At 47.8% G+C, this 25893-nt stretch overlaps 1 protein-coding gene across 4 annotated transcripts in view; it reads right to left on the reverse strand.

Annotated features, from left to right (window-relative positions):
- Positions 1-25893, reverse strand: part of LOC147026113 (phosphoinositide 3-kinase adapter protein 1-like) — a 262651-nt gene that overhangs the window by 187415 nt on the left and 49343 nt on the right. For all 4 annotated transcript variants that reach the window (XM_085881158.1, XM_085881157.1, XM_085881160.1 and 1 more), the window contains exon 2: positions 12005-12135. In XM_085881158.1, the coding sequence (XP_085737284.1) occupies positions 12005-12091 (87 nt within the window). In that variant the 5' untranslated portion in view covers positions 12092-12135. The remainder of the gene's footprint in view (positions 1-12004; positions 12136-25893) is intronic.

Genomic DNA, 25893 nt, shown 5'->3' on the forward strand with positions numbered 1-25893 from the left:
TTCGACTCCTCATTCAGAACCTCGAGGGCCCCCAAGAGGATGTCTAAAGTCTCCGCAAAGATGACTGCATCATCTGCAAAATCAAGGTCCGAGATCTTGACATTCCCAAATGATGCACCGCAACTTGATCTCTCCGACATCCTCCCTAAAATCCAGTCCATACAAGTGCTGAAAAGTGTGGGGGCAAGTACACATCCCTGACGAACTCCAGTAACAACTGGAAATAAGTCAGAGATGGTACCACCACACTTCACAGCACTCTCAGTACCAGAGTAGAGTTCAGACATCAGATCGATCAGTTTTGGTGGCACCCCACGAAGACCAAGAATCCTCCAGAGGACATCCCAATTCATTGAATCGAACGCTTTACAGAGATCAACATAGGCTGCAAGCAGCCCCTGCCGAAACTCTCGTTTGCGTTCGGTGAGGACACGAAGTGCAAGGATACGGTCAATCGTTGACCTCTTTGGTGTAAAGCCTGACTGCTCTGGACGCTGGTGCTCAAGAAGATGGTGGCGAACCCTATCAAGTATTATCCGAGCAAAGACCTTGCCCGGCACTGAGAGCAGCGTCACCCCTCGGTAGTTGTTGCAGTCTTGGCGATCACCCTTCCCTTTCCAGAGAGGGACAACAAGGCCCCTCTTCCAGTCAGTTGGGATGATGCCTGTGTTCCAGGCAGAGCACAAAACTGCATGCAACGACACGAGTGCAGCATTTCCACCAGCCTTGAGAGGTTCGGCATGGATGCCACAGATCCCTGGAGCTTTGCCCCGTTTCAACTGGTTCACCGCAGCCCGTGTTTCCACAAGCGAAGGTGGACCACAGTTGATGCGAGGGTCAGCAACAGGGATTGTAACACCCTTTACGTCCAACTCGACAGTTGGGGGATCAGCCTGGTACAACCGCTCAAAGTAACCGGCCCAGCGGGCTTTCACTTCAGACTCCTCTGTCAAGAGCCTACCACTCTCTGCTCGAACTGCAGTGCTCCGAGGGATGGGCTTGGATGAACGTAATGCGCAAATTCCCCTGTAAGCGGGACGAGAATCACCTGTCCACAGGTGATGCTCTACCCCCTCACAGATTCCTCGCACATAGGCCTCCTTGTCCACCCTCAGTGCACGTACAGTTTTACGCATCAGCTCCCTGAACAGCTCAGCTCTGCCATTCAGCCTGGCCCTGCGACTCTGGTCAATGGTATCCAGTGTGCCTTGAGAGTGAAAATTCTTCTTTGCCCTGCGGTGAGCTCCAAGGCATCCACCGGCAACATCAAGGACGGTGGTCTTGAAGGCGCTCCACAACTCTTCAGGACCCCCCAAAGCACCCAGACCCCCCAAGTGTCCACTCAGCCTGTTCGCAAACTCCTCAGCTACTCTCTCATCCCTGAGCTTGGCAACATCCAGCCGAGGCTAGGATGGTACCATTCTCCAGGATTTAAGGTGCAGCTTTAGAGTTGCTACAACAAGCCTGTGGTCAGTATTGAGGAACTGAGCACTCCGGTAGACCCTGCAGTTCTGGATCATCCTCCAATGACCGTCAATGAGGACATGGTCAATCTCCTTTGCCACACCGCCAGCGTTGGAATACCAAGTCCAGCGATGAGCTTGTGGGCGCTGAAACCATGAACCAGCCACCCTAAGTCCATGACTTCTTGCAAAGTCAAGGAACTTAGTGCCATTCTGGTTCATAGTTCCTGACCCATGGGGACCAACACACACCTCATAACCATCCCTATCAGTTCCAGTCGATGCATTGAAATCCCCCAAGACTAGAAGTGTATCTCGTCTGGGGCACTGATCAACCACAGACTCGAGTGTGGCATAGAATGCATCCTTCACGGTGAGGTCACTCGCCTCAGTCGGAGCATAAACAGAGACCAGGGAAATGACACCTAAGGAGTGACGAATCCTTAATCTCATAATACGCTCGTTGACCGGGGTTACCTCAATTATCATTGGGGTCAGCTTATTGGACACAGCTACAGCAAGTCCTTGGGTATGGTAACCATCAGAGCGACCAGACCAATAGTAGGTGTAACCACCCACCATTATCTCGCCGCAATCCGGTCTCCGAACCTCAGAGAGAGCTGCAATCCCGATGTCCAAACGCTTGAGCTCAGATGATAACAGAGACAGGTGATCATCCTCTCTTAGGGATAGGACATTCCAGGCACCCACCCGAAGGGACCGCCTCAGCTTAACCCAAGGAGACCGCCGTCTGGTGGACAACACCTCAGCACCACTCCGACACACTCTCCCGCAATCTGACCCAGGGATGTTACCCCGTGGTTTCCCACCTATCATCAAAGATTGGGGGTCCCGAAGGCTTTGCCCCAATCCCGTCATCCGGTGAGCTGCCCTGCGAAGGGAAGCTGCACAGGAGGTACTCCCACGGAGCGGGTTTTCAGATTTTTTTGCGTTTTTGCGTTTTGCAGAATGAAGGGTTTTACGGTGGCCGGAGTGCAAATCCTGCCACCAACCTCCTAATAAGAAGTAACCCAACTGCAGGAGGACGTCCGCAGACACAGTTGGGCACTAGATATGGATGGCCGTTGGCTCACAAGGAGCTCCTCCGCCCTTTGACAGGTTTTGTTTTTAATCCTGCTGGGTGTCCATATCCAAACACCCTCCTCACCAGAAAACCTGGTGGGGGAGACGGTTTAGTCACCGACAACCCGACCATGGAACAGGTTAGTACAGGTTTACATGGTACCTGTAGCAGGTCACAGATCGAACTTGACCTGACAGAAGTCAGGTTTTGAGGAATCAGACTGAGGAACGGGCAGGTTCTACTGAGGAACCTGCGCGTTCCTCAGTAGAACTGAGGTCAAAATACTAACATGCACGTAAACAGAAAAGCAATGGAATTGGCAGGAAGGGACAAGACACGGGCAAGGTAAAGCACTACTACCGTCTATTATTATTATTCACAAGCACTTAACAGTTCTACTTGCGGGACACGGCGCCACAACATTCACACAAATAAAAGCAAGGAAAAGACCCCCTCAAAGACAAGGGGGTCAGACTGGGCCCGTAGGCCTTTATTACGTGGATCTTGGCGAACCGAAGGAGTTCCACGAGACCGTTGCCGGTTACCTCCATCCTCGTGGTTCCTCGATGGGGCGACCCGCGACGCTCCTTCCCCACGGCAGCTAGCGTAACCGCGGTTGCGCCCAGGCCTTGCCAAGCGGCCGGGTGAGTCGGGCCTCAGCGGGCGACGCGTTGAGAGCAACGAACAGGTTTTGATGCTCTTTCAAAGTTGATGCTCTTTGTGAGAACCCGTCCGTTCCTCAGCGATGCCCGGACTGTCCCGAAGCCCGATCACCTCAGACCGTTTGGCGCTGGCTGGCGAGCTCTCTCTGGCTCTCCCCACAGGAACGCGCAGGTCTGCGTGGCACAGCAGGCTCAGCCACGCTCTCCATCTCGCGTGTCCTCCGCTCCCCTGGACTTCGCCCCCGCCTGTGTTCTCCCAACTCCAGACTTCAGTGACTGACTCCACCGACCGCCTCCAGACTTCAGCGACTGACTCCACCGACCGTCTCCAGACTGACTGAACTGGCGCTCTGTGCGACCTTTTATAGGGCTCGAGAGACGAAATCTGACCTCCGCTCTCTGACCTCTGACCTCCACAGGCCCCGCCCCTTTTTCTCCTGTGATCCGAATTCCGACGCGAAGCTTCCACAGAGCGGACGTGCGGGAAATCACCCAAACTTGCTCGGAGAGAGGACGTGCGTGAAATCACCGTCGCTGGCGCCAACTAAGAACCCCCCATGTCTATTTGCAGCAACGCTGTTCGCTGGGGACTCGCCACGGCTTGTGCAAAGATGGCAGCATTTGCGGAGATGAAGGTGAGACAATGTTATTCGGGTGGGGGAGATGCGGTTTAGGAGATGGTGGGGAGATGTCATCGTTATGAAGGCGGTGTGGAGAGTGTGGTTGGTGGTTGACATGGTGGTTGGTGGGTGGCGTGGAGAAGGTGGTTGGTGGGTGGCGTGGAGAAGGTGGTTGGTGGGTGGCGTGGAGAAGGTGGTTGGTGGGTGGCGTGGAGAAGGTGGTTGGTGGGTGGCATAGAGAAGGTGGTTGGTGGGTGGCGTGGTGAACGTGGTTGGTGGGTGGCGTGGAGAAGGTGGTTGGCAGGTGGCGTGGTGGAGAAGGTGGTTGGTCCAAAATAATGATAGTAAAGAAAAACGGCTAACTCAAAGATCACAGCCCGGGTAACACGAATAAATCCCATTCAACAACGGTGGGGAAATCTAACTGAACACGGACTTATCGGCATAACTGAACTAAGGACCGATATGGTGTTCTGCGAATTTCCACAGCCGTAACAAGATATATATATATATATATATATATATATATATATATATATATATATATATATATATATATATATATATATATATATATATATAAATAAATATATATATATATATATACCTCCATTGGGACCATACTCTATGCAGATTATTGGTGCTGCCGAAGCAGTCTCCTTGGCTATTGGGTACAATCCTGGGTGGGTCGCCACTCTGACACAGGATACCAGCAAGTTGGCACTCATTTTGCTGACCTCAAAAGGATGAGGGGCAGAGTCAACCACACCTGGTATTAATTCAACAGCCAAGTGGGATTTAAACTCAGGATCCTAAGGTTTCCAAGCCCACCACCCTCCCCATTAAGCCAACACCAGGCACACACACACACACACACACACACACACACACACACACACACACACACACACACACACACATATATATATATATATATATATATATATATATATATATATATATATATATATATATATATATATATATATATATATATATATATATATACACCAATAGGCGACATGGGTGGTCGCTACATAATTGTATTCTAGTCATACAGTTTTTGAAGGATCGGGCTGAAAATTTTTGACAAAGAGGTTGATTATAGTGCGCATAAAAGCACTGAAGCCGATTTTTGATTTTCGAAAAAATGCATTTTTGGGGATTTTTCAAAAATTTCAAAGTCCTGTTGCTAGACAACGGTGGTGTCCATAGCAACGGTGCTCAAAAACATACAACTTGATCCTGGTATGAACCTACCTGTCAAGTTTCATCAAAATCGGTTGACTCCTCTGGCCTCCAGAGCTGTCCATTACATACAAACATACAGATAGATGGAAAACCTGAGAATAAAGGTAGTCAAGCGACCACCCAATATATATATATATATATATATATATATATATATATATATATATATATATATATATATATATATATATATATATATATATATATATATATATATATATATATATATATATATATATATATATATATAAAAAACTCTTATCTTGAATGTATGTATGTTTGTATTTTGCCGAAATAGAGCCAAAATGGTACACGATGGCGCAAAACATATCAGGCCACCTCACTCACCATTCTCCTGTGGTGTGCAGTATCAAGTTTCGTTCAAATCAGGCAACAAAAAAAATAATAAAAAAATCAATTCTCGATTCAGTGAAGTACTCTTCGAGAGTATTTGATCAATGCAAACAACCTCAGCGGTATAGTTCACTGGAGCTATCTTTGTTGCCTTCGCATTCTGCGAAAGGTAATGTTTTGGTCGGCGTGTATTTATTTATTTATTTATTTATTTATTTATTTGTAATCTTGTGATTCGTTTAACTAAAAAAGTATTAAACCGAATCGCATGAAATTTGGTGGGATGATTGGTTATTAGCCAGGAAGCATTCGATTAGATTTTGGGATCGTTCAGGTCAAAGCTCAAGGTCAAGGTCACGAAAAGGTCAAAATCGTCTTTTTACGATAACACGGTCAATTTTTATTCAATTTGCATGCAACTAACGCCAAAATGTTCAAAATTCAACGCCTCATCTTGTGATATGCAATATGACACAATGACGCCCATACTCCTGTTACCGGTTAGGGGTCAAAGTTCAGGGGGGGTCACGACCTTGAAAAATATGCGGTTTTTGTCATAACGCGGTCAATTCTCGTCCGCTTTTCATGAACCCAGCACCAAAATGTTCAGAATTTAATGCCCAATCTTGCGACACAATGACGTCATAACACATGTCACCGGTTGGGGTAAAATGTCGGGGGGGGGGGTCACACCCTTGAAAAATATGCGGTTTTCGGCATAACTCAGTCAATTCTTATTCGATTTGCATGAAACCAGCATCAAACGAGATTACCTTCTCTTGTTGAAACATTGTATTCACCGAGCTTGTGAGTGAAGACTCGCCAAAACGACGCGAGTTGATTGTTGTTTAGTCCGTAGCCCCCGAAAGTCAGAGGGGGGGGTCATGACATTATAGATATGTGGTTTGTGTCATAAGACCATTCTTATGAAAACAGTTCCCCACACTCATACCAAGAACAAAAAAAGTAGTGGCGGCGAAGGTATGCGCTCTATGAGTGTCCGTTGTAGTTTTTTTTCTTGAAATGATTTTTTTCATCAATCGCTGTCACAACGGGAACCCAACGGGTTCACGGGTCGTCTATTATATTACTAAAACTCTCATCTTGTATGTTTATATATGTATGTATGCTCCCGAAATACAGCCAAAACAATACATGACAGCACAAAAATTTTAGGGTCACATTACTCACCATTTGCCTGCGGTGTGCAGTATCAAGTTTCATTCAAATTGGGCAACAAAATAATTATTAAAAAATCAATTCTCGATTCAGTCAAGTACTCTTTGGGAGAATTTGATCAATGCAAACAACATCAGCAGTATAGTTCACTGAAGCTATCTTTTTTTTGTTTGGAAATGATTTTTTTTATCAGCGGCTGTCACAACGGGAACCAAACGGGTTCACATGTCGTCTAGTATGTGTGCGTGTGTGTGTGTGTGTGTGTGTGTGTGTGTGTGTGTGTGTGTGTGTGTGTGTGTGTGTGTGTGTGTGTGTGTGTGTGTGTGTGTGTGTGTGTGTGTGTGTGTGTATCAAGTGAATTATATGAAAATTGATGATTTATGTGACCTTGATGAAGTACAATTGTGAAAGAAAGCTCCTTGTTAGAAAAAGCATTCGCTGTATAGGTTTCTTACTTTAAATCCATCGTGCGAGCGTGGTGCACAGGGTTACCGTGCAGGGGTGCTGTATCCTGGAAGGTTTGGCCTAGTCGGGCACATTGTATCGTGTGTGTTATTAAGTACATAACCGAAGAACAACCAGATGACTTTTCCGAGACCAGCCCCCCCCCCCCCCAAATTAAAACGCACACTCACTTCACTCTCAGGACACTCTTCGACTGTCACCCTCGACCCTGACAACATGTTCGCTCCTGACACACGATCAAAGTTTTGTGCCCTTCTTGAAGAGTATGATGAAGTGTTTGACCCAGTGTTCCAAGGTTACAATGGTGCTGCAGGCCCCTTTGAGGCTGTTGTTAACATGGGCCCCGTTCAGCCTCCACAACGCAAAGGCCGGCTACCACAGTATGCGCAAGATAAACTGCATGAACAACAACACAAATTTGATGAACTAGAAAAGCTTGGAGTCTTTGCTCGCCCTGAGGACATGGGGATTACTGTGGAATACCTGAATCCTTCATTCCGCTTAGTCACAGCCTTTGCTGATGTGGGCCGATGCAGCAAGCCCCAACCCTCTCTTATGCCAAACGTAGATTCCATCCTCGGCAAAATTGCTCAGTGGAAGTATCTAATTACTACCGAGCTTACGAGTGCCTTCTACCAAATCCCATTATCTCGCCAGTCCATGAAGTACTGCGGTATAGCCACACCCTTCCGGGGAATACGTGTGTATACCAGATCCACTATGGGTATGCCTGGATCAGAGACGGCACTCGAAGAACTCATGTGTCGCGTCCTTGGTGATCTCTTAGAGAAGGGGACCGTCGCCAAACTCGCTGACGACCTCTATTGCGGTGGTGGCACATTGGATGAACTTCTCCAGAACTGGAGAATGGTGTTGCAGGCTCTGCGTAAATGTCGACTTCGCCTCTCTGCTACGAGGACAGTTGTATGTCCAAAGAGCACCACCATCTTAGGATGGATCTGGTCTAGTGGTACTATCCAGGCCAGCCCACACCGTGTGGCTGCACTCTCTGCTTGTTCGGCTCCTGAGAAAGTCAGGGGAATGAGATCCTTTATCGGGGCATATAAGGTTCTTGCTCGTGTTATCCCCAACTGCTCCGCTCTCTTATCCCCCTTGGATGATGTTGTGGCTGGATGCCAATCACTGGACAGAGTTGTGTGGACTGATGAGTTACATTCTGCCTTCCACAGAGCCCAAGCTGCTCTTTCGTCAGCTTATACAATTACTCTTCCTTGTCCAAGTGATCAGCTATGGACCGTGACAGATGGTTCTGTCAAAAAAACACAGCATTGGATCAACTCTGTACATCACGCGAAATGGAAGACCTCACCTTGCGGGTTTTTTAAGCGCAAAGTTACGCGGACGCCAACCTACCTGGTTGCCATGTGAAGTGGAGGCCCTTTCCATTGCTGTATCAGTAAAACACTTCAGTCCCTTCATTATCCTATCTAAACATCATGCATCCATCCTCACTGATAGCAAGCCGTGCGTACAAGCGTATGAGAAGCTCTGTCGTGGCAAGTTTTCAGCGAGCCCTTATCTCTCCACATTCCTGTCCACCATCAGCCGTTATCAAGCGACCGTACGACACCTCGCAGGATCCGCCAATGCCCCATCTGATTTTGCCAGCCGCAATGCATCAGACTGTACCGACACCTCCTGTCAAATTTGTGCATTCATAAGACGCGAGGAGGAGGCCGTAGTCCTGCAGGTGTCAGCCCAAGACATTATTTCCGGCCGAACCAAACTGCCCTTCACCAACAGAACTGCCTGGATAGCAGTTCAGGCAGAGTGCGCAGACTTAAGGTGGACTCATGCCCATCTGATTCAGGGCACCCGCCCATCGAAGAAAACAACCAACATCAAGGATGTCAAATGTTACCTCCAGGTTGCGTCACTTTCCAAAGATGGCCTAGTTGTAGTCCGCCGGGACAAGCCCTTGTCCTCGGCATGTGAGTGCATTATTGTCCCACGTCAGGTAATCAATGGCTTACTCACAGCATTACATATTCAACTGGATCACCCGAGTCATCATCAACTCAGTTCTGTGATTCACCGCTATTTTTATGCTCTTGACTTGGACAGAGCAATCGATCAGGTAACCTCAAGGTGTCACCAGTGTGCTGCATTGCGCAACATTCCTCATGCCATTACCAAACAGTCCACTGGAGAACCCCCCTGGTGCTGTTGGTGTATCCTTCGCAGCAGATATCATCAAACGCAATCACCAGCTAGTTCTTATATTGCGAGAATGTTCCACTTCCTACACTAAATCGTGCATTGTAGAGAATGAACAACACATCACTCTCCGCGACAACTTGATCCGCTTATGCATAGAGCTCCGGCCATTGGATGGACCACTTGCTGTCATCCGCACCGATCCGGCTCCCGGCTTCACACGTCTGGTCCACGATGAGCTTATTAAACATCACCGGATGTGCATCGAGATTGGTCGCATTAAAAATCCCAACAAGAATCCCATCGCCGAGAAGGAAGTTCGTGAATGTGAAGACAAACTTCTACGACAGGAGCCGATGGGAGGACCAGTAACTCCACTAACCCTCGCACTGGCCACTGCCAGTATGAACTCACGAGTTCGTGCACGGGGACTCTCGGCCTGAGAGATGTGGTGCCAGCGGGATCAGTTCACCAATCAACAAATCCCTTTCTCGGACTTACAAATGATACAAGCCCAACACCATCTTCGTTCCATTAACCACCCCCATAGTGAGAAGTCGAAGGCACCCATGGGGTCCGTCAAGCCCGATGTGTCAGTGGAAGTCGGTGATTTGATCTATTTGTACTCTGATCATAACAAGTCATGCGCAAGAAACCGTTATCTCGTCTCTGCCACCGATGGACCCTGGTGCAACATACGTAAATTTGTGGGGTCCCAATTGAGGAGTGCAGCTTATCGGGTGAAAAAGTCTGAATGCTACAAAGCCCCAGACTACTGGAAGGATACGCCCCCATGCCCTCGCAATCGGGGATATGGTGTTGCACAACAAACCGAGGATGTATGCCCCCAACCAGCAACAAAACCACCAGACCCCCCATTCATCCCCTATGAGCTGTCTTCACCTGCCGACAGTGCTGACTCCTTCCCAATCCCTAGTAGCCAGGTACCAGATGTAGGTTCTGATGCATCCCCGAGGCTCGACACCTGTGAGGAACATCCAACGGTGTCCCCAACCGTCTGGACACCAAGACGCTCCAACCGTGTACGTTACCAGCCCAAACACTTCAAGGATTTTATTCTGGATGCTTAGAGTCATATTGTGGTCACAATGCTTGCAGAAACTGTCATGGGGCAGAATAATCCCCGAGACCGGAGGGCAGTCTACCCGGTGATGGTCTCAGTATATCTGACTGACTGGTACATGATTTATGTGACCTCCTCCAGGTTAAGTGACCATTATCCTTGTTTAACGTTGTGTACTCTGCCTCAGTATTTGAACCAATGTACTTTCACCTACTTTCTTCATTTATAGCACCAAGCATGATAGTAGATAAATGACCTCAAAAAAAAAAGAAAAGAAAAAAAAAGTGGTTACGCCAGTAGAGTACGTGGTTGAATCCGTCGTGCGAGCGTGGTGCACGGGGTTACCGTGCAGGGGTGCTGTATCATGGAAGGTTTGGCCTAGTCGGGCACGTTGTATCGTGTGTGTTATTAAAGTTGATTTCAACCTCACCAAGACTGGTGTTTGGCCTTGGTGGTCCGTTGGGGATTCCCTTTAACCATTGTGGCGCAGAGCAGTGATGTCTGTGAGTTTACTGATGTGAATCGCATAATTGGCTGTATGGATTTTTGAATGCCCTTAAGACAGTGTGAGGCGTGTGAGGGGTCTGGGGGGTAATGTAGCAGTCTGACAAAAAACTGATGGGGTGGAGGGGAGTAATTTTGCAATATCACGTAAAAATGGTGAAGCAACTTTCGTTGTTTTTGAAGACAAAAATACAGTGTAATATTTTGATCCACAAGCCCCAATTATGGATCCGTGCCTGTTATAAATCCCGTCCCCCCCCCCTGTCAAAAACGGTGGTTTATAAAGCATTAGTGAAATGTTGTGGGGTTGACTAGTTTTCCTGTATTTATCTTTTCTTGTTTGACATTAAATTTCCATTTTGTTTCTGCTTCATTTTTCAGGCTGATGAGCAGTATTTTGAAGTAATATGGTTGAAAATGGAACAGTCAAATTTGTTTGCAGATGTAAATCTCCAAATACCTTTTTCCTCCATTCAAAAGAAATATTGTGAAACTAATTTAACCCAAGCACAGAAAATGCAAGAAGCAATTAAGTGCATCTTAAGAATTATTAAAAATGATAATGCGAGGTGTACTGATGACCTGGAAAGTTCAACACAAAAGTAGGATTCACATCTTTGAGAGAAGGTGGTCTTTCAAGCCATTATTTTATGAAGTTCATTCAAATGGGTGCAAAGTATATGTCAATGGTTACATCGTTGAACTAGAAAGGCAGCGCATACCTCCGCCACGTAATGCCTGATCCACGAGAACATATCGGGCCCAATACGTTTTTGAAATATCATGCTATACAGTACTATATCGTTTTTGGCCCTATCTCTCAATGGTGAAGAATCACTTAAAAAAATTAAATAACTCTTGTATCCAGATCTGGATTCGGATCTTCACCAAAATCTAATCAGTTTGTCCTTGTCATACACCCAACCTGCCCACCAAATTTCATCCAGATCCATCTACAACCATTTCAGATATCCTGCACACAGTCAGACAGACAGACAGACAAACAGACAAGCAAACAGGCAGACAGACAGAGAAGGGTGAAAACATAACCTCCTTCACCTTCGGTGGCAGAGGTAATAATAGTTAATGAGTGTAACTTTTAGTGAATACTCATTTATATTGTGTGATGTCGGTGAGTTGGGAATAGAAGGATGACTTACCCCACAGGTTATGCGGCTTGGTAGAGCACGTACACCACTCACTTTGGACAGAGGAAGATTCTCACCATGACGAAACCTCAGCCTCATTTCAACGGCATTCTCAGCATTGGAGAGAGGACTTTGATTCTTAGCTGTCATGACATGATAATGACACCAGTGAGACTACAAACCATGTACATATTTTTTCATCGAATGTGTCTATTTTGATAAAAATGTGTCTATCATCGAATGTGTCTATCAGATACCCAGCCCAACCCCATCTCCTTGATATACAAATCAACCTGCTGCAACCATGAGGCGTGTGCCCAGCCTGCTGGCCTCCTCCACTCATGAGACTCCCTCGTTGAGAGAATCTGGTGAGCAGGATCAGTGTCAAGAAAACGAGCCACATGTTCTTACAGCCGCAGCTGATGCTCACGGACCATGCAGGTAACAAATCTCATTTGAGTCTCTCTCAGCAAATGCTCATTGGACACAAAGTCCAACCAGCTATAGCCAAGATTTCTCTGATGAGACCTGGTACTGAAGGAGTTAAATCATTGTCTTAGATCCTTGGTCAGAGTCCAAGTCTCACATCAACATTGGAAGCACCAAGGACATAAAGACTCGGAGTTTTGGCCTCCAGCATAGGTACCAACAGCACCACACCCATGGTCTGGAGACGTAAATATCACTGCCAAGGTAAGTGAATCTCTTTGTGACTTCAACATCCTCACCACAGTCAGGTACAGACAAAATAGCAGCATCCAAGATGTAACTGAAAGCCTGGATCATAGTCTTGATCCAGGAGACCCATAATCCCAGTGGCTCAGACTCCTCATTCAGCACCGTGAGATCAAGGCTAACCCCAACCATAACCCTAACAGCTGGATTGCCATATGGGTCACCAAAAGGATGTCCAGAGTCTCCACAAAGATGACTGCATCATTTTTGAAATCAAGGTCAGAGATCTTGACATTCTCAAATGATGCACCACAGCTAGATCTCTCTGACATCCTCCCAGAATCCAGTCCATACAAGCACTGAAAAGCATGGCAACCAGTACAAACCCCCTGACGAACTGCAGTAACAGTGGGAAATAAGTTAAAGATGCGACCACCACACCACACAGCACTCTCAGGACCAGAGTAGAGTTGAGACATCAGATCTATCAGCATTGGTGGCACCCCACAAAGACCAAGGAGCCTCCAGAGGGCATCCCAATTCACTGAATCAAATGCTTTCTGGAGATTCACTGAATTGAATGCTTGACTTATGACTCATGAGTCTGATGCATATGTGATGATAAATTTATTGTGCATCACCTCTCCCTATTCCATCTCCAGGCACTGCACGATGTCACTGCTGGGCGACAAAGGCCTTCAACGCCCGGCGATGACACACGCCAAAAGGGCACATTTAGTTTTCACTCCATTTATTTTCTTTCTTGTGTCTCTCTCAGAAAATCTCTCTCAAAAAAATTTAAAATACTGTTTTTGCGAAAGCACAAAGTCACTATTATGCCCAAACCTTTTGAGATATTTTGCTGCATATAGTTTTTGTCCCGATCTCTCAATGGTGAATAATCACTTAAAAAAATTCTCAGATCCGGATCTAGATGCGGATCTTCACCAAAATTGGGCATTGCCGCCATTAGCCGGTCACCTACACACACACACGCACACACACACACACACACACACACACACACACACACACACACACACACACACACACACACACACACACACACACACACACACACAAAAATTCAAAACGATTGTTTGAAAACTGTGGCCAAATATCGTGTGACAAACAGAAAAACAAACAGACAGACAAACACTACAAACCAACATACTTGGCGAAAAAATAAATAAATTTGCCAAGTTACAAAGCTGTGATGACACCATTCTCTTGGATTTGAGCCAGAGCTTCAAGGTTGCTACAACAAGTCTGTGGTCGGCATTGAGGAACTGAGCACTCCGGTAGACCCTGCAGTTCTGAATCATCCTCCAGCGATTATTAATGAGAACACCATCAAACTCCTTTGCCACATCACCAGCGGTGGAGTACCAAGTGGGTGTGCATGTTGCTGTGAGTGTGGAAAACATGAACCAGCCATCCTAAGTCCACAACATCTTGCAAAGTCAAATAATGTAGTGCCATTCTGGTTCCTGGATCCAGATCCATAGGAACCAACAGATGTCTCCTAACCATCCCTTTCAGTGCCAGTCGATCCATTGAAATCCCCCAAGATGAGAAGAGAATCTCGCCTGGGGCACCTATCAACCACTGGCTCGAGTGCGGCATAGAATGTCTCCTTCTCAGTGACATCACTCATCTCAGTCGGAGTATATACCGAGACAAGGGAAATGACTCCCAGAGAGTGATGAATCCTCAATCTCATAATATGCTTGTGAACCGTTGTTACCTCAATTACCATAGGGATCAGCTTGTTGGACACAGCTATAGCAACTCCCTGGGAATGGTGACAATCGGAGCGACCAGACCAGTTGTAGGCAATTGTCACTCTGCTGTATAATAAAGCAGTGCATTTATGACATCGTGGTGTTGCGAGCACTTGTGGCAGCCACAACGATTTCACCATGAAGAAAATCAGAAGTGAGGACAGAACAGTAGCAGAAGTAGATGTTAAAGGTTGTGTGTAGTGCAACAATGCTAAGAAAGTATTTTGTTTAGCATCACTTTGCATGTATATCCATTTCTATTTATGTCAGCATCACCATGGAGAATCACTGCTGCTGACTGTGGTGAGTCACCAGGTCAGGTCAGGTATGGGAACATGTGCCAGAACAGCACGTCGCTGCGTCCACTTTCCGCCGGTACTCCAGGGGCCTCCGTCTGGCCATCCCCCAGGCAGATGCCAGGCCCATCCCCATCTCCTTGAGATGATGGTCAACCTGTTGCAACCATGAGGCACGTGGTCGACCCACTGGCCTCCTCCACTCATGAGACTCCCTCGCTGAGAGAATCTGGTGAGCAGGATCAGAGTCAGGAAAACGAGCCACATGTCCATACAGCCGCGACTGACGCTCACGGACTATGCAGGTAACAAATCTCATCCGAGTCTCTCTCAGCAACCGCTCGTTGGACACAAAATCCGACCAGCGATAGCCAAGGATTCTCCGAAGAGACCTGGTACCAAAGGAATTAAGTCTCCGTCTCAGATCCTTGGTCAGAGTCCAAGTCTCGCACCCATAGAGCAAGACTGGAAGTACCAAGGACCTGAAGACTCGGACTTTCGTCCTCCCGCACAGGTACCGGCAGCGCCACACCCCATGATCCAGTGAATCCATGACTCCCCAGGCCCGACCCAGACGTCTATTGACCTCTGACTCGCAGCCAGCAGAGACATGAATATCACTGCCAAGGTAAGTGAATCTCTCCACGACCTCAACATCCTCACCACAAACAGACACAGACAGGACAGCAGCATCCAAGATGTCACCGAAAGCCTGGATCTTAGTTTTGACCCAAGAAACCCGTAATCCCAACGGCTCCGACTCCTCATTCAGCACCTCGAGGGCCCCCAAGAGGATGTCTAAAGTCTCCGCAAAGATGACTGCATCATCTGCAAAGTCAAGGTCCGAGATCTTGACATTCCCAAATGACGCACCGCAACTTGATCTCTCCGACATCCTCCCTAGAATCCAGTCCATACAAGTGCTGAAAAGTGTGGGGGCAAGTACACATCCCTGGCGAACTCCAGTAACAACTGGAAATAAGTCAGAGATGGTACCACCACACTTCACAGCACTCTCAGTACCAGAGTAGAGTTCAGACATCAGATCGATCAGTTTTGGTGGCACCCCACGAAGACCAAGTATCCTCCAGAGGACATCCCGATTCACTGAATCGAACGCTTTACAGAGATCAACATAGGCTGCAAGCAGCCCCTGCCGAAACTCTCGCCTGCGTTCGGTGAGGACACGAAGTGCAAGGATACGGTCAATCATTGACCTCTTTGGTGTAAAGTCTGACTGCTCTGGACGCTGGTGCTCAAGCAGATGGTGGCGAACCCTATCAAGAATTATCCAAGCAAAGACCTTGCCCGGGACTGAGAGCAGCGTCAGCCCTCGGTAGTTGTTGCAGTCTTGGCGATCACCCTTCCCTTTCCAGAGAGGGACAACAAGGCCCCTCTTCCAGTCAGTTGGGATGATGCCTGTGTTCCAGGCAGAGCACAAAACTGCATGCAACGACACGAGTGCAGCATTTCCACCAGCCTTGAGAAGTTCAGCATGGATGCCACAGATCCCTGGAGCTTTGCCCCGTTTCAACTGGTTCACCGCAGCCCGTGTTTCCACAAGCGATGGTGGACCACAGTTGATTCGAGGGTCAGCAACAGGGATTGTAACACCCTTGACGTCCAACTCGACAGTTGGGGGATCAGCCTGGTACAACCGCTCAAAGTAACCGGCCCAGCGGGCCTTCACTTCAGACTCCTCTGTCAAGAGCCTACCACTCTCTGCTCGAACTGTAGTGCTCCGAGGGATGGGCTTGGATGAACGTAATGCGCGAATTCCCCTGTAAGCGGGACGAGAATCACCTGTCCACAGGTGATGCTCTACCCCCTCACAGATTCCTCGCACATAGGCCTCCTTGTCCACCCTCAGTGCACGTACAGTTTTACGCCTCAGCTCCCTGAACAGCTCAGCTCTGCCATTCAGCCTGGCCCTGCAACTCTGGTCAATGGTATCCAGTGTCCCTTGAGAGACAAAATTCTTCTTTGCCCTGCGGTGAGCTCCAAGGCATCCACCGGCAACATCAAGGACGGTGGTCTTGAAGGCGCTCCACAACTCTTCAGGACCCCCCAAAGCACCCAGACCCCCCAAGTGTCCACTCAGCCTGTTCGCAAACTCCTCAGCTACTCTCTCATCCCTGAGCTTGGCAACATCCAGCCTCGGCTGGGATGGTACCATTCTCCAGGATTTAAGGTGCAGCTTTAGAGTTGCGACAACAAGCCGGTGGTCAGTATTGAGGAACTGAGCACTCCGGTAGACCCTGCAGTTCTGGATCATCCTCCAACGACCGTCAATGAGGACATGGTCAATCTCCTTTGCCACACCGCCAGCGTTGGAATACCAAGTCCAGCGATGAGCTTGTGGGCGCTGAAACCATGAACCAGCCACCCCAAGTCCATGACTTCTTGCAAAGTCAAGGAACTTAGTGCCATTCTGGTTCATAGTTCCTGACCCATGGGGACCAACACACACCTCATAACCGTCCCTATCAGTTCCAGTCGATGCATTGAAATCCCCCAAGACTAGAAGTGTATCTCGTCTGGGGCACTGATCAACCACAGAATCGAGTGTGGCGTAGAATGCATCCTTCACGGTGAGATCACTCGCCTCAGTCGGAGCATAAACAGAGACCAGGGAAATGACACCTAAGGAGCGACGAATCCTTAATCTCATAATACGCTCGTTGACCGGTGTTACCTCAATTATCATTGGGGTCAGCTTATTGGACACAGCTACAGCAACTCCTTGGGTATGGTAACCATCAGAGCGACCAGACCAATAGTAGGTGTAACCACCCACCATTATCTCGCCGCAATCCGGTCTCCGAACCTCAGAGAGAGCTGCAATCCCGATGTCCAAACGCTTGAGCTCAGATGATAACAGAGACAGGTGATCATCCTCTCTTAGGGATAGGACATTCCAGGCACCCACCCGAAGGGACCGCCTCAGGTTAACCCAAGGAGACCGCCGTCTGGTGGACGACACCTCAGCACCACTCCGACACACTCTCCCGCAATCTGACCCAGGGATGTTACCCCGTGGTTTCCCTCCTATCAAAGATTGGGGGTCCCGAAGGCTTTGCCCCAATCCCGTCATCCGGTGAGCTGCCCTGCGAAGGGAAGCTGCACAGGAGGTACTCCCACGGAGTGGGTTTTCAGATTTTTTTGCGTTTTTGCGTTTTGCGGAATGAAGGGTTTTACGGTGGCCGGAGTGCAAATCCTGCCACCAACCTCCTAATAAGAAGTAACCCAACTGCAGGAGGACGTCTGCAGACACAGTTAGGCACTAGATATGGATGGCCGTTGGCTCACAAGGAGCTCCTCCGCCCTTTGACAGGTTTTGTTTTTAATCCTGCGGGGTGTCCATATCCAAACACCCTCCTCAGCAGAAAACCTGGTGGGGGAGATGGTTTAGTTGCCGACAACCCGACCATGGAACAGGTTAGTACAGGTTTACATGGTACCTGTAGCAGGTCACAGATCGAACCTGACCTGACAATAGACCCCGGGGGACCCGAACCCCCCCCGATCCCTAAGGAAGGGCCCCGACCGACGCACGAAGCCCTCGGCGCGCCGGCCACGCGGACGCGGAAACGGCCCCTGCCGGAGGCGCACGGTACCGCGGCGCCGCACCGCGTTCGACGACGCACTGAGAACAGTTCGCCGCCAGTCGACGGAGCGGCGGGCGGCGGAGGCGCCCCGGAGAGATGCAAATAATGTTGAGAGTCACCAGCACAACTCAGAAGCCTTGAAGAAACAGCCGAAACCCACCAAAGGATGCTCCAGACAGCTGAGTCAGTCCCACTGAGGTTGGAGCTTCATTGAATTGGAGTTGGAGCTCCAATGCTGGTTGGGGTTGTTTGGTGCTCCGATGAGAGCGTACTTTTTTGAAGTTGGTTGGAGCCCTGATGACGTTGGATGGAGCTCCAATGAAGCCTCCAAGAGGGTACTTATTTCAAAGGGAGAACCCGACTTACATGACTCGATGCAATGTGATGTGATCCCAGTATAGCAACTTCACAGTCTCTGTCATTTATCTGCCTTCTGTGTTTGTCACTGTCCTGCTCACCTGTCACTCTCGGTGACCGTCTTTTATGCTTAGCAAGCCAAACACACCCCTCAAGGGCCAATCAAGCAGCTGCTGATATCTCCAAGGCCACAACTTGTTCACACATGATTCTACCTGCCTGGACAAATCCTTGCCCTGATACTCTCCCGTGCTATAGTCCAACAATGATGACTGCTTCTGACTCATGGTGAATTGCTAATTATGTGTCTTTTTTATGATGATTATCAACCTCGTTCACATTTATGGACTCTTTACAAAACCAATCATGCAAATACTAAACCATTCTATGACAAAACAATAATCGTGCATGTAATAAATTCGAAGTCACATGATATCATTTTGTTTCCTTCCATTCTACTCTCGCTCTTCCATGAGCCTCAACCATGTATACAAAAACATTCAGTCCTATTTCTCCCTCTTAACAGCTTAAAAACAGCTGATCACTACCTCAAGTCATCCCCCATCCATCTCATGATCTTTTTCTACCCCCAAATGACCCCATTCCCAAGCACTCCTCTTTTCTAGGTTACTGTATTGTGATTTTCCCCCTCTCCCTCACCTCTCTTTGTTTGTCATTTTGTCAGTGGGTTTGCTCTTTTTCTGTTTCATTTCTATGAGGCAGTTTCATTGGCTAAGAGGCGCAGTCCTGGACAGGTCGCCACTCCGATGCAGAATACTCAAATGGTTCACTTTCCCAGCAGGCTGGTACTCATTTTGCTCACCAGTGTTATTTTGTGTTATTTTGCGATGGCTGGACCTTGAACTCAGCACTTTAAGATCTTAAACCTTGGACATACACTGATATTTCTTATATTGACTGATATTTCATGATTTCATCAAAAGGTAGAGATTATTAAAATGTTATACCGATAGTATTTGACCCATTTCATTATCGACACAGGAGGGAGCACTTCACTCTACAATTAATCTTTTTCATTATTATATGTCTTTATTGATGGATGGATTTGTCAATTTTCAGTTTTTCCTTCACTGCTGTAACATTAAAAAAAATATATATTCAAACCTGAATAGTTGTCAATTGTGCAAAAATCTTGCTCAAATTATTTTAAGAAATTGCATCTAAGATCAGGGATTTGTGAAGTCGGTGATTTCAAGTATACAAAATCTAAAGCCCAGGTGAAAGCAAGTTGACAGAGGGTAAAAAGGCAACATATTGACGGTGGGGCCATCGTTGGATGCAACAAGCAATGGAATTAGTTTACAACAAAACAGAAGAGAAGGGGTGGGTGGAAACATAAAATAACCTGTAAGTAAGAGAGTTGAATGGGGGAGGGTTAATGGCAGCAGAAAATATTGCAAGTAGGGATGGGGGGGGGTGACATGAGAGGGTGGTCCACCACTGCCTGAAAGCCCTGGAGGGAAGAGTGCAATTGAACTGTCTCTAGAAGGCAGTTCCACAAAGGGTGAAAACAGGAAAAGAGTGGAGATCGACAGAAAGCCTAGATTTTGGAAGTTGTGAACTTGTGCATCTGGTGGGATTTGGGGAGGGTCAGGAGGGTTGAGAGAGCAGAACGAGTTATATCAGAGAAAAATGGAGACTACAGACTTGTCTTTGATGAGAAAGCAATAGACTTTGTGCTTTGGTCTCATCATGTGAGATGCAAATAATGTTGAGAGTTTTAAATTTCATAGAATTTGGGAGAGAGAGATGTGACCATTGGGGAGAGCAGAACTCTGTTGAACTTGAGATGAGTCAGGTCAGGTATGGCAGCATGCGCCAGTGCAGAGAGTCGCTGCGTCCACTTTCCACCGGTACTCAAGGGGCCTCCATCTGGCCATCACCCAGGCAGATGCCAGGCCCATCCCCATCTACTTGAGATGCCAGTCAACCTGCTGCAACCACGAGGCACGTGGTCGGCCCATTGGCCTCCTCCACTCACGAGACTCCCTCGCTGAGAGAATCTGTTGAGCAGGATCAGCATCAGGAAAACGAGCCGCATGTCCAGACAGCCGCAATTGACGCTCACGGACTATGCAGGTAACAAATCTCATCCGAGTCTCTCTCAGCAACCGCTCGTTGGACACAAAGTCCGACCAACGATAGCCAAGGATTCTACGAAGAGACCTGGTACCAAAGGAATTAAGTCTCCGTCTCAGATCCTTGGTCAGAGTCCAAGTCTCGCATCCATAGAGCAAGACTGGAAGTACCAAGGACCTGAAGACTCGGACTTTCATTCTCCCGCACAGGTTCCGGCAGCACCACACCCCAGGATCCAGTGAATCCATGACTTCCCAGGCCCGACCCAGATGTCTATTGACCTCTGACTCGCAGCCAGCAGAGACATGAATATCGCTACCAAGGTAAGTGAATCTCTCCACGACCTCAACATCCTCACCACAAACAGACACAGACATGACAGCAGCACAGACAGGACAGAAATGAGTACTTCTGGTATATCAAGGAATGTTTTGGAATTACAGAGGATGCCAAATCAATGACTGGCATGGTCGGTCAGGTTTGTGATGTGGTCGGTCCATACAGATAGGTTATGGATGATCGAGGTCAAGAAGTTCAAGAGACTGAACCCTTTACAGTGGCTGATCATGAAAACATTGTTACAGCTGTCGAACTTGACAGAACACCATAAAGGTCCCTAGATCAGTTGGGCCGATAAGTCCGTGTCCAGATAGATTTCCCCACTGTTGTTTAAAGGGAACTATTCATGTTAACCGGGCTGTGATCGTTGAGTTAGCCGTTATTCTTTACTATCGTTATTTTGGACCAACCACGTCCACCACCAACATCTTTCTCAACAACCGCTTCACAACAACCACCCCACCACCAACATCGCTCTCAACAACCGCTTCAGACCAACCGCCTTCCACCACCACAACCACACCTGCCTCTCACCAAACCACGCCATCCTCACCACTTCGCCAGCAACCGTCAACATCTCCACACCACAAACATCGCCTCACCTTCGTCTCCGAAACGACGCCATCTTTGCGCCAGCCGCGGCGAGTCCGCATCGAGCGGCATCACTGCAGGCTGACGCGGGACGTCTGCTCGTCGGATCAAGCTTGGGATCTCGCGCACAGGTCAGAGGTCAGAGGTCGAGGATCGGAGGCCAAACCGCGTCTCACCAGCCCTATAAAAGGACGAGCTGAGCGCCAAGCTCGCGTTCGAGTTGGGTCGAGTCCGAGTCGATCGGTCGGCCTGAGTCAGTCTGGAGAGGTCGGGGAGTCGGGAGGAAGCCAGAAGCCAAGGAGCTGCGTGGAAGTCTGGGCTCGTGGCGGAGTCGGGAGCTTGGAGCTTGCAGTCGGTGGAGAGTCCGGGCGTCGCGAAGGAGATGCGAGCTGGAGGCGCGGCCTTACCCTGCTGTGTCGCGCGGAACCGCGCGTTCGTGTGGAGAGAGCCGGAGAGAGCTCGCCAGCCAGCGACAGGCAGTCTGAGGTGATCGGGCTTCGGCACAGTTCGAGCATCACTGACGGACGGACGGGTTCTTACAGAGCATCAACTCCAAGAGAGCAAAGACCCGTTCGTTCCTCTCAAACGAGTTGCCGACTGAGACCGAATCACCCGGCCGCTTGGCAAGGCCTGAGCTCGACCGCGGCTACGCTAGCTGCCGTGGGGAAGGAGCATCGCGGGTCGCCCAAGCGCGTTCGTGTGAAGAGAGCCGGAGAGAGCTCGCCCGCCACACGGAAGGCCCGAGCTCGACCGCGGCTACGCTAGCTGCTGTGGGGACAGAACGTCGCGGGTCGCCCAAGCCAGACACCACGAGGGTGCAGGTAACCTGCAACGGTCTCGTGGGACTCGTTCGGTCTGCCAAGTCCCACGCCATAAAGACCCAAGAGGTCCAGTCTGACCCCATTGCCTTTGATGGGGTCTTTTTCCTGCTTTTCTTTCGAATGAATGTTGTGGCGCCGAGTCCCGTAAGTAAAACTGTGTTAGTGACTGTACATTAATAATTACTTATAGACGGTTGTGGCGCTTTGTCTTGCCCACGTGCCGTGCCGCATCCATTGCTTGTTCTGTGTACGTGCATGTTGGTGTTTCTGAATGACTGCATGATTAACCTCCGCCATCGAAGATTGATGGAGGTTACTGTTTTCCCCTGTCTGTTTGTTTCTTTGTGAACAGTATTACGGAAAAACTCCTGGACGGATTTTGACGAAACTTGGTGGGGGGATTAGGTATGGTCCAAGGATCATGCCATTAGATTTTGGACTTGGTCCAAAAAATTTTTTTGATTTTATTTGAAAAATATTTGATTTTTTTTTTGCATTTCTACATGTTTTAAGTGATTTCCAACCCCCCCCCCAAAAAAAAATTTGTTAGAGAAAAAAAACAAATTTTGCAAGATTTTTTTCAAAAAAATTTAGATTTTTTTTTTTGCCATTTCTACATGCGCGTCGATCTAGTTTAGTTTATTCAATCGTGGTTCAGTGGAGTCTGATCCGTTTTGACGTACAATGAATAGGATATCAGGTTCACTTAAGTGACCCAGCAGTATTGGCGGTGGAGGTTTTCCACTCTACCGAGTGCTCCCCCTCTAGTTGTTCCTGCATACGTAGAGTAAATAAATGTGCTGGTTTAAATGTTAACCCGTTCGTCGTGTCCTCTTTCCCTTATTGGAACGCCATCTTGCATTGCGGAATGTTAGTTGGGTTTTTAAATACCCGTTAAATAGAATCGGATCCGGCGAGGTCGGGCGATAATACCCGCTCGGTTATCTCAGAATGGAACGGACCGCTTGAGCGGTTCGTGTCCAAGCCGACCTGCGTCGAGGTCCGGTCCCTCGGTAGGTTACCTGCGCGAGTACTTAGGTATATCGAGATTCGGCGATCGACCCTATTTCACGCGGGTAGAATACGGACTGGGCCGTGGTGGGGTTGAGAACCCACCCATGACGGTTCTGGCGTGGTTCCAGAAAGTCACGACAAGATAGCTCGTTCGGTGGGCGAACCGGCTGCTATTGGTTAGACGCGGTCGTTCGCACGCCGGGCGGGCGCGAAACCACAACGATATATAGATGGGTTCGGTTGACGATCCTTCCGGATTGACTGAAATTTTCGGCCATTGAAAGTCATGTTCCATTTATCAAAACAAGTTTACAGCAAAATGGTTAACAAGGTTTACAGTCTTCTTAAAAACACTTTTCACAACGAGACAATGACCAACATTCCAGCGAAATGTTCCAGATTTTAGCAAATTATTTATTTATTTTTTCCAAATTGAAGACCATATTTGGCACCTTCAGTTTTCGAACGTGACTGAGTTCAAGGTAATTGGAAAATGACCTACAAGGAATGCAGTGATTAGCCCGGCAATGGTTCAGGATGTTATTAAGAAGGCATAAGTAGAGTTTGAAAGACTGACGAAGACAATTTTCCCGACTGTGCCATGATTCACCAGCACGAGAGAATGGCAGAAATAAAACGTTCATCATTTATTGTGCTCAGAACTGCAAAGGTTTGGGGATCTGGTGTGCTGACCTTTCACCAGAATGTGTGGATAATTGTAACTCAATGGAAGGAATAATCGTGGAACATCCATTCATTAAAAACTGGACAAGATACACATGAAGGAAAACAATGAGAATTCAATAAATGTACCTCGTGTTTACGATTAAGAACACTCTATCTGCAATAGACATTTTGCATTCATATATCTAACAGACATACGTTCTACATTCGGTTGAATCAGCATTAGACAGCACAGGTGTCCAGCAGGTAAATAGGGTACGATGCACCTTGAATTTTCCTGATTATGTTGAATGAATGAATGCCGAGCTGCCAATGCAAGGCAAGCAGTAACACAGCTTGCACGAGAAGCTGCATCAGCAGCCGTTTGGGCTTAAAAGGCTTTCACATTTGTCCAGGCTTTTTGTAATGTAAGATGGAGGTGCATTGTGTGCCATTGTGAATAATGCATTCGAGCTGATTATGCCATTGTTGTACGCCGCTCCTTTTGTTACTCATAATGTAGGTCCTTTTACTACAAGCAAATATGGCACAATTTTATCCCTCTCCCTCCCCCCCCCCCCCCGTATGTCCCATCCATTTCCTTTCCTCTCTTTATTCTCTCCAAACATCTCCTCCCCAACCACCCAAACTACTCCGAGTGGACATAACCTGCATAGTACATGCAGTCTACTATACATTTAGTGTCACCTGGTGTGAAAAAAAGACGGTATCAGTCATCTATAAACTTAGCTTATGAAATAATCTGGAGGCCTACCAACAAATGTGTCATTTTGATGAATAATAGCTATATGCAAACAAGGCAAAACGATCACAATTAATTATCACTATACATAACAGTTGCTCCAGGTACACAGGTGCTGGAGAAACATGAAAGCAAATATGCACAGTTGGCTGATTTTGCAATATTCAAGGAATATGAGTGGATGCTTTGTCTGAAACCATCTATATGTTATGTACTGTATGTGTGATAAGAAGTCGAAGGAGGGGAGGAGGTTGTGTCAGAAAAAAGGGAAAACTCAGTTTTCTCACCCTCCCGATATATACTCCAGGATGCACACGCGTCCTTCCAGTCCTGTCCAGGTGAAGCTTCCAAAATCCAGGTTGTCTGCACACCTCAACTCATTTATTCTTCATTTCTCACAGCTATGGAACCACTGTTTAATGGCTGGTCTGTCTCACTCTTCCCTTCAGGGCTTCAAACGAGCAATGTACTGCCATCTCTGGTCATTCCTAATTTTTACCCATGATCCTTATTATCCCCATTAACCTTTCCTAACCCAACTCCACTCCTCCCTCTCCTCTTTTCCTGTTTGTTGATCCCCTTGATGTTTGTGCCACTGTCAGTTCTGCCTTGGTCTTCCATGAGCCTCGCTCATGTAAAGGAAAAAAAAATGATTTGGATGATAAATATCAGAGAGGAGAGTTGAACTGCTCCTAAGTCTTAGCAGTTGTTTGTGAATGTCAAAGAGCCACAGTCCCTTGTCGGCCATTGTATTTTACAAGCCTGGCCAAATTACAAATCACTGTTTCAGCAACATCCTGCGATGGAGTATTAACCTGTTCAGGGTAACTTCAAAGATTTTTAAAAACCAAAAATTCCTGGCACCTCCTCCTCCCTTCTTTGTATGCAGC

Source organism: Eptatretus burgeri, chromosome 5 (assembly GCF_056783735.1).
Source record: "Eptatretus burgeri isolate ZD-2024b chromosome 5, Ebu_testis_v1, whole genome shotgun sequence".
NCBI classification, from domain to species: Eukaryota; Metazoa; Chordata; class Myxini; order Myxiniformes; family Myxinidae; genus Eptatretus; species Eptatretus burgeri.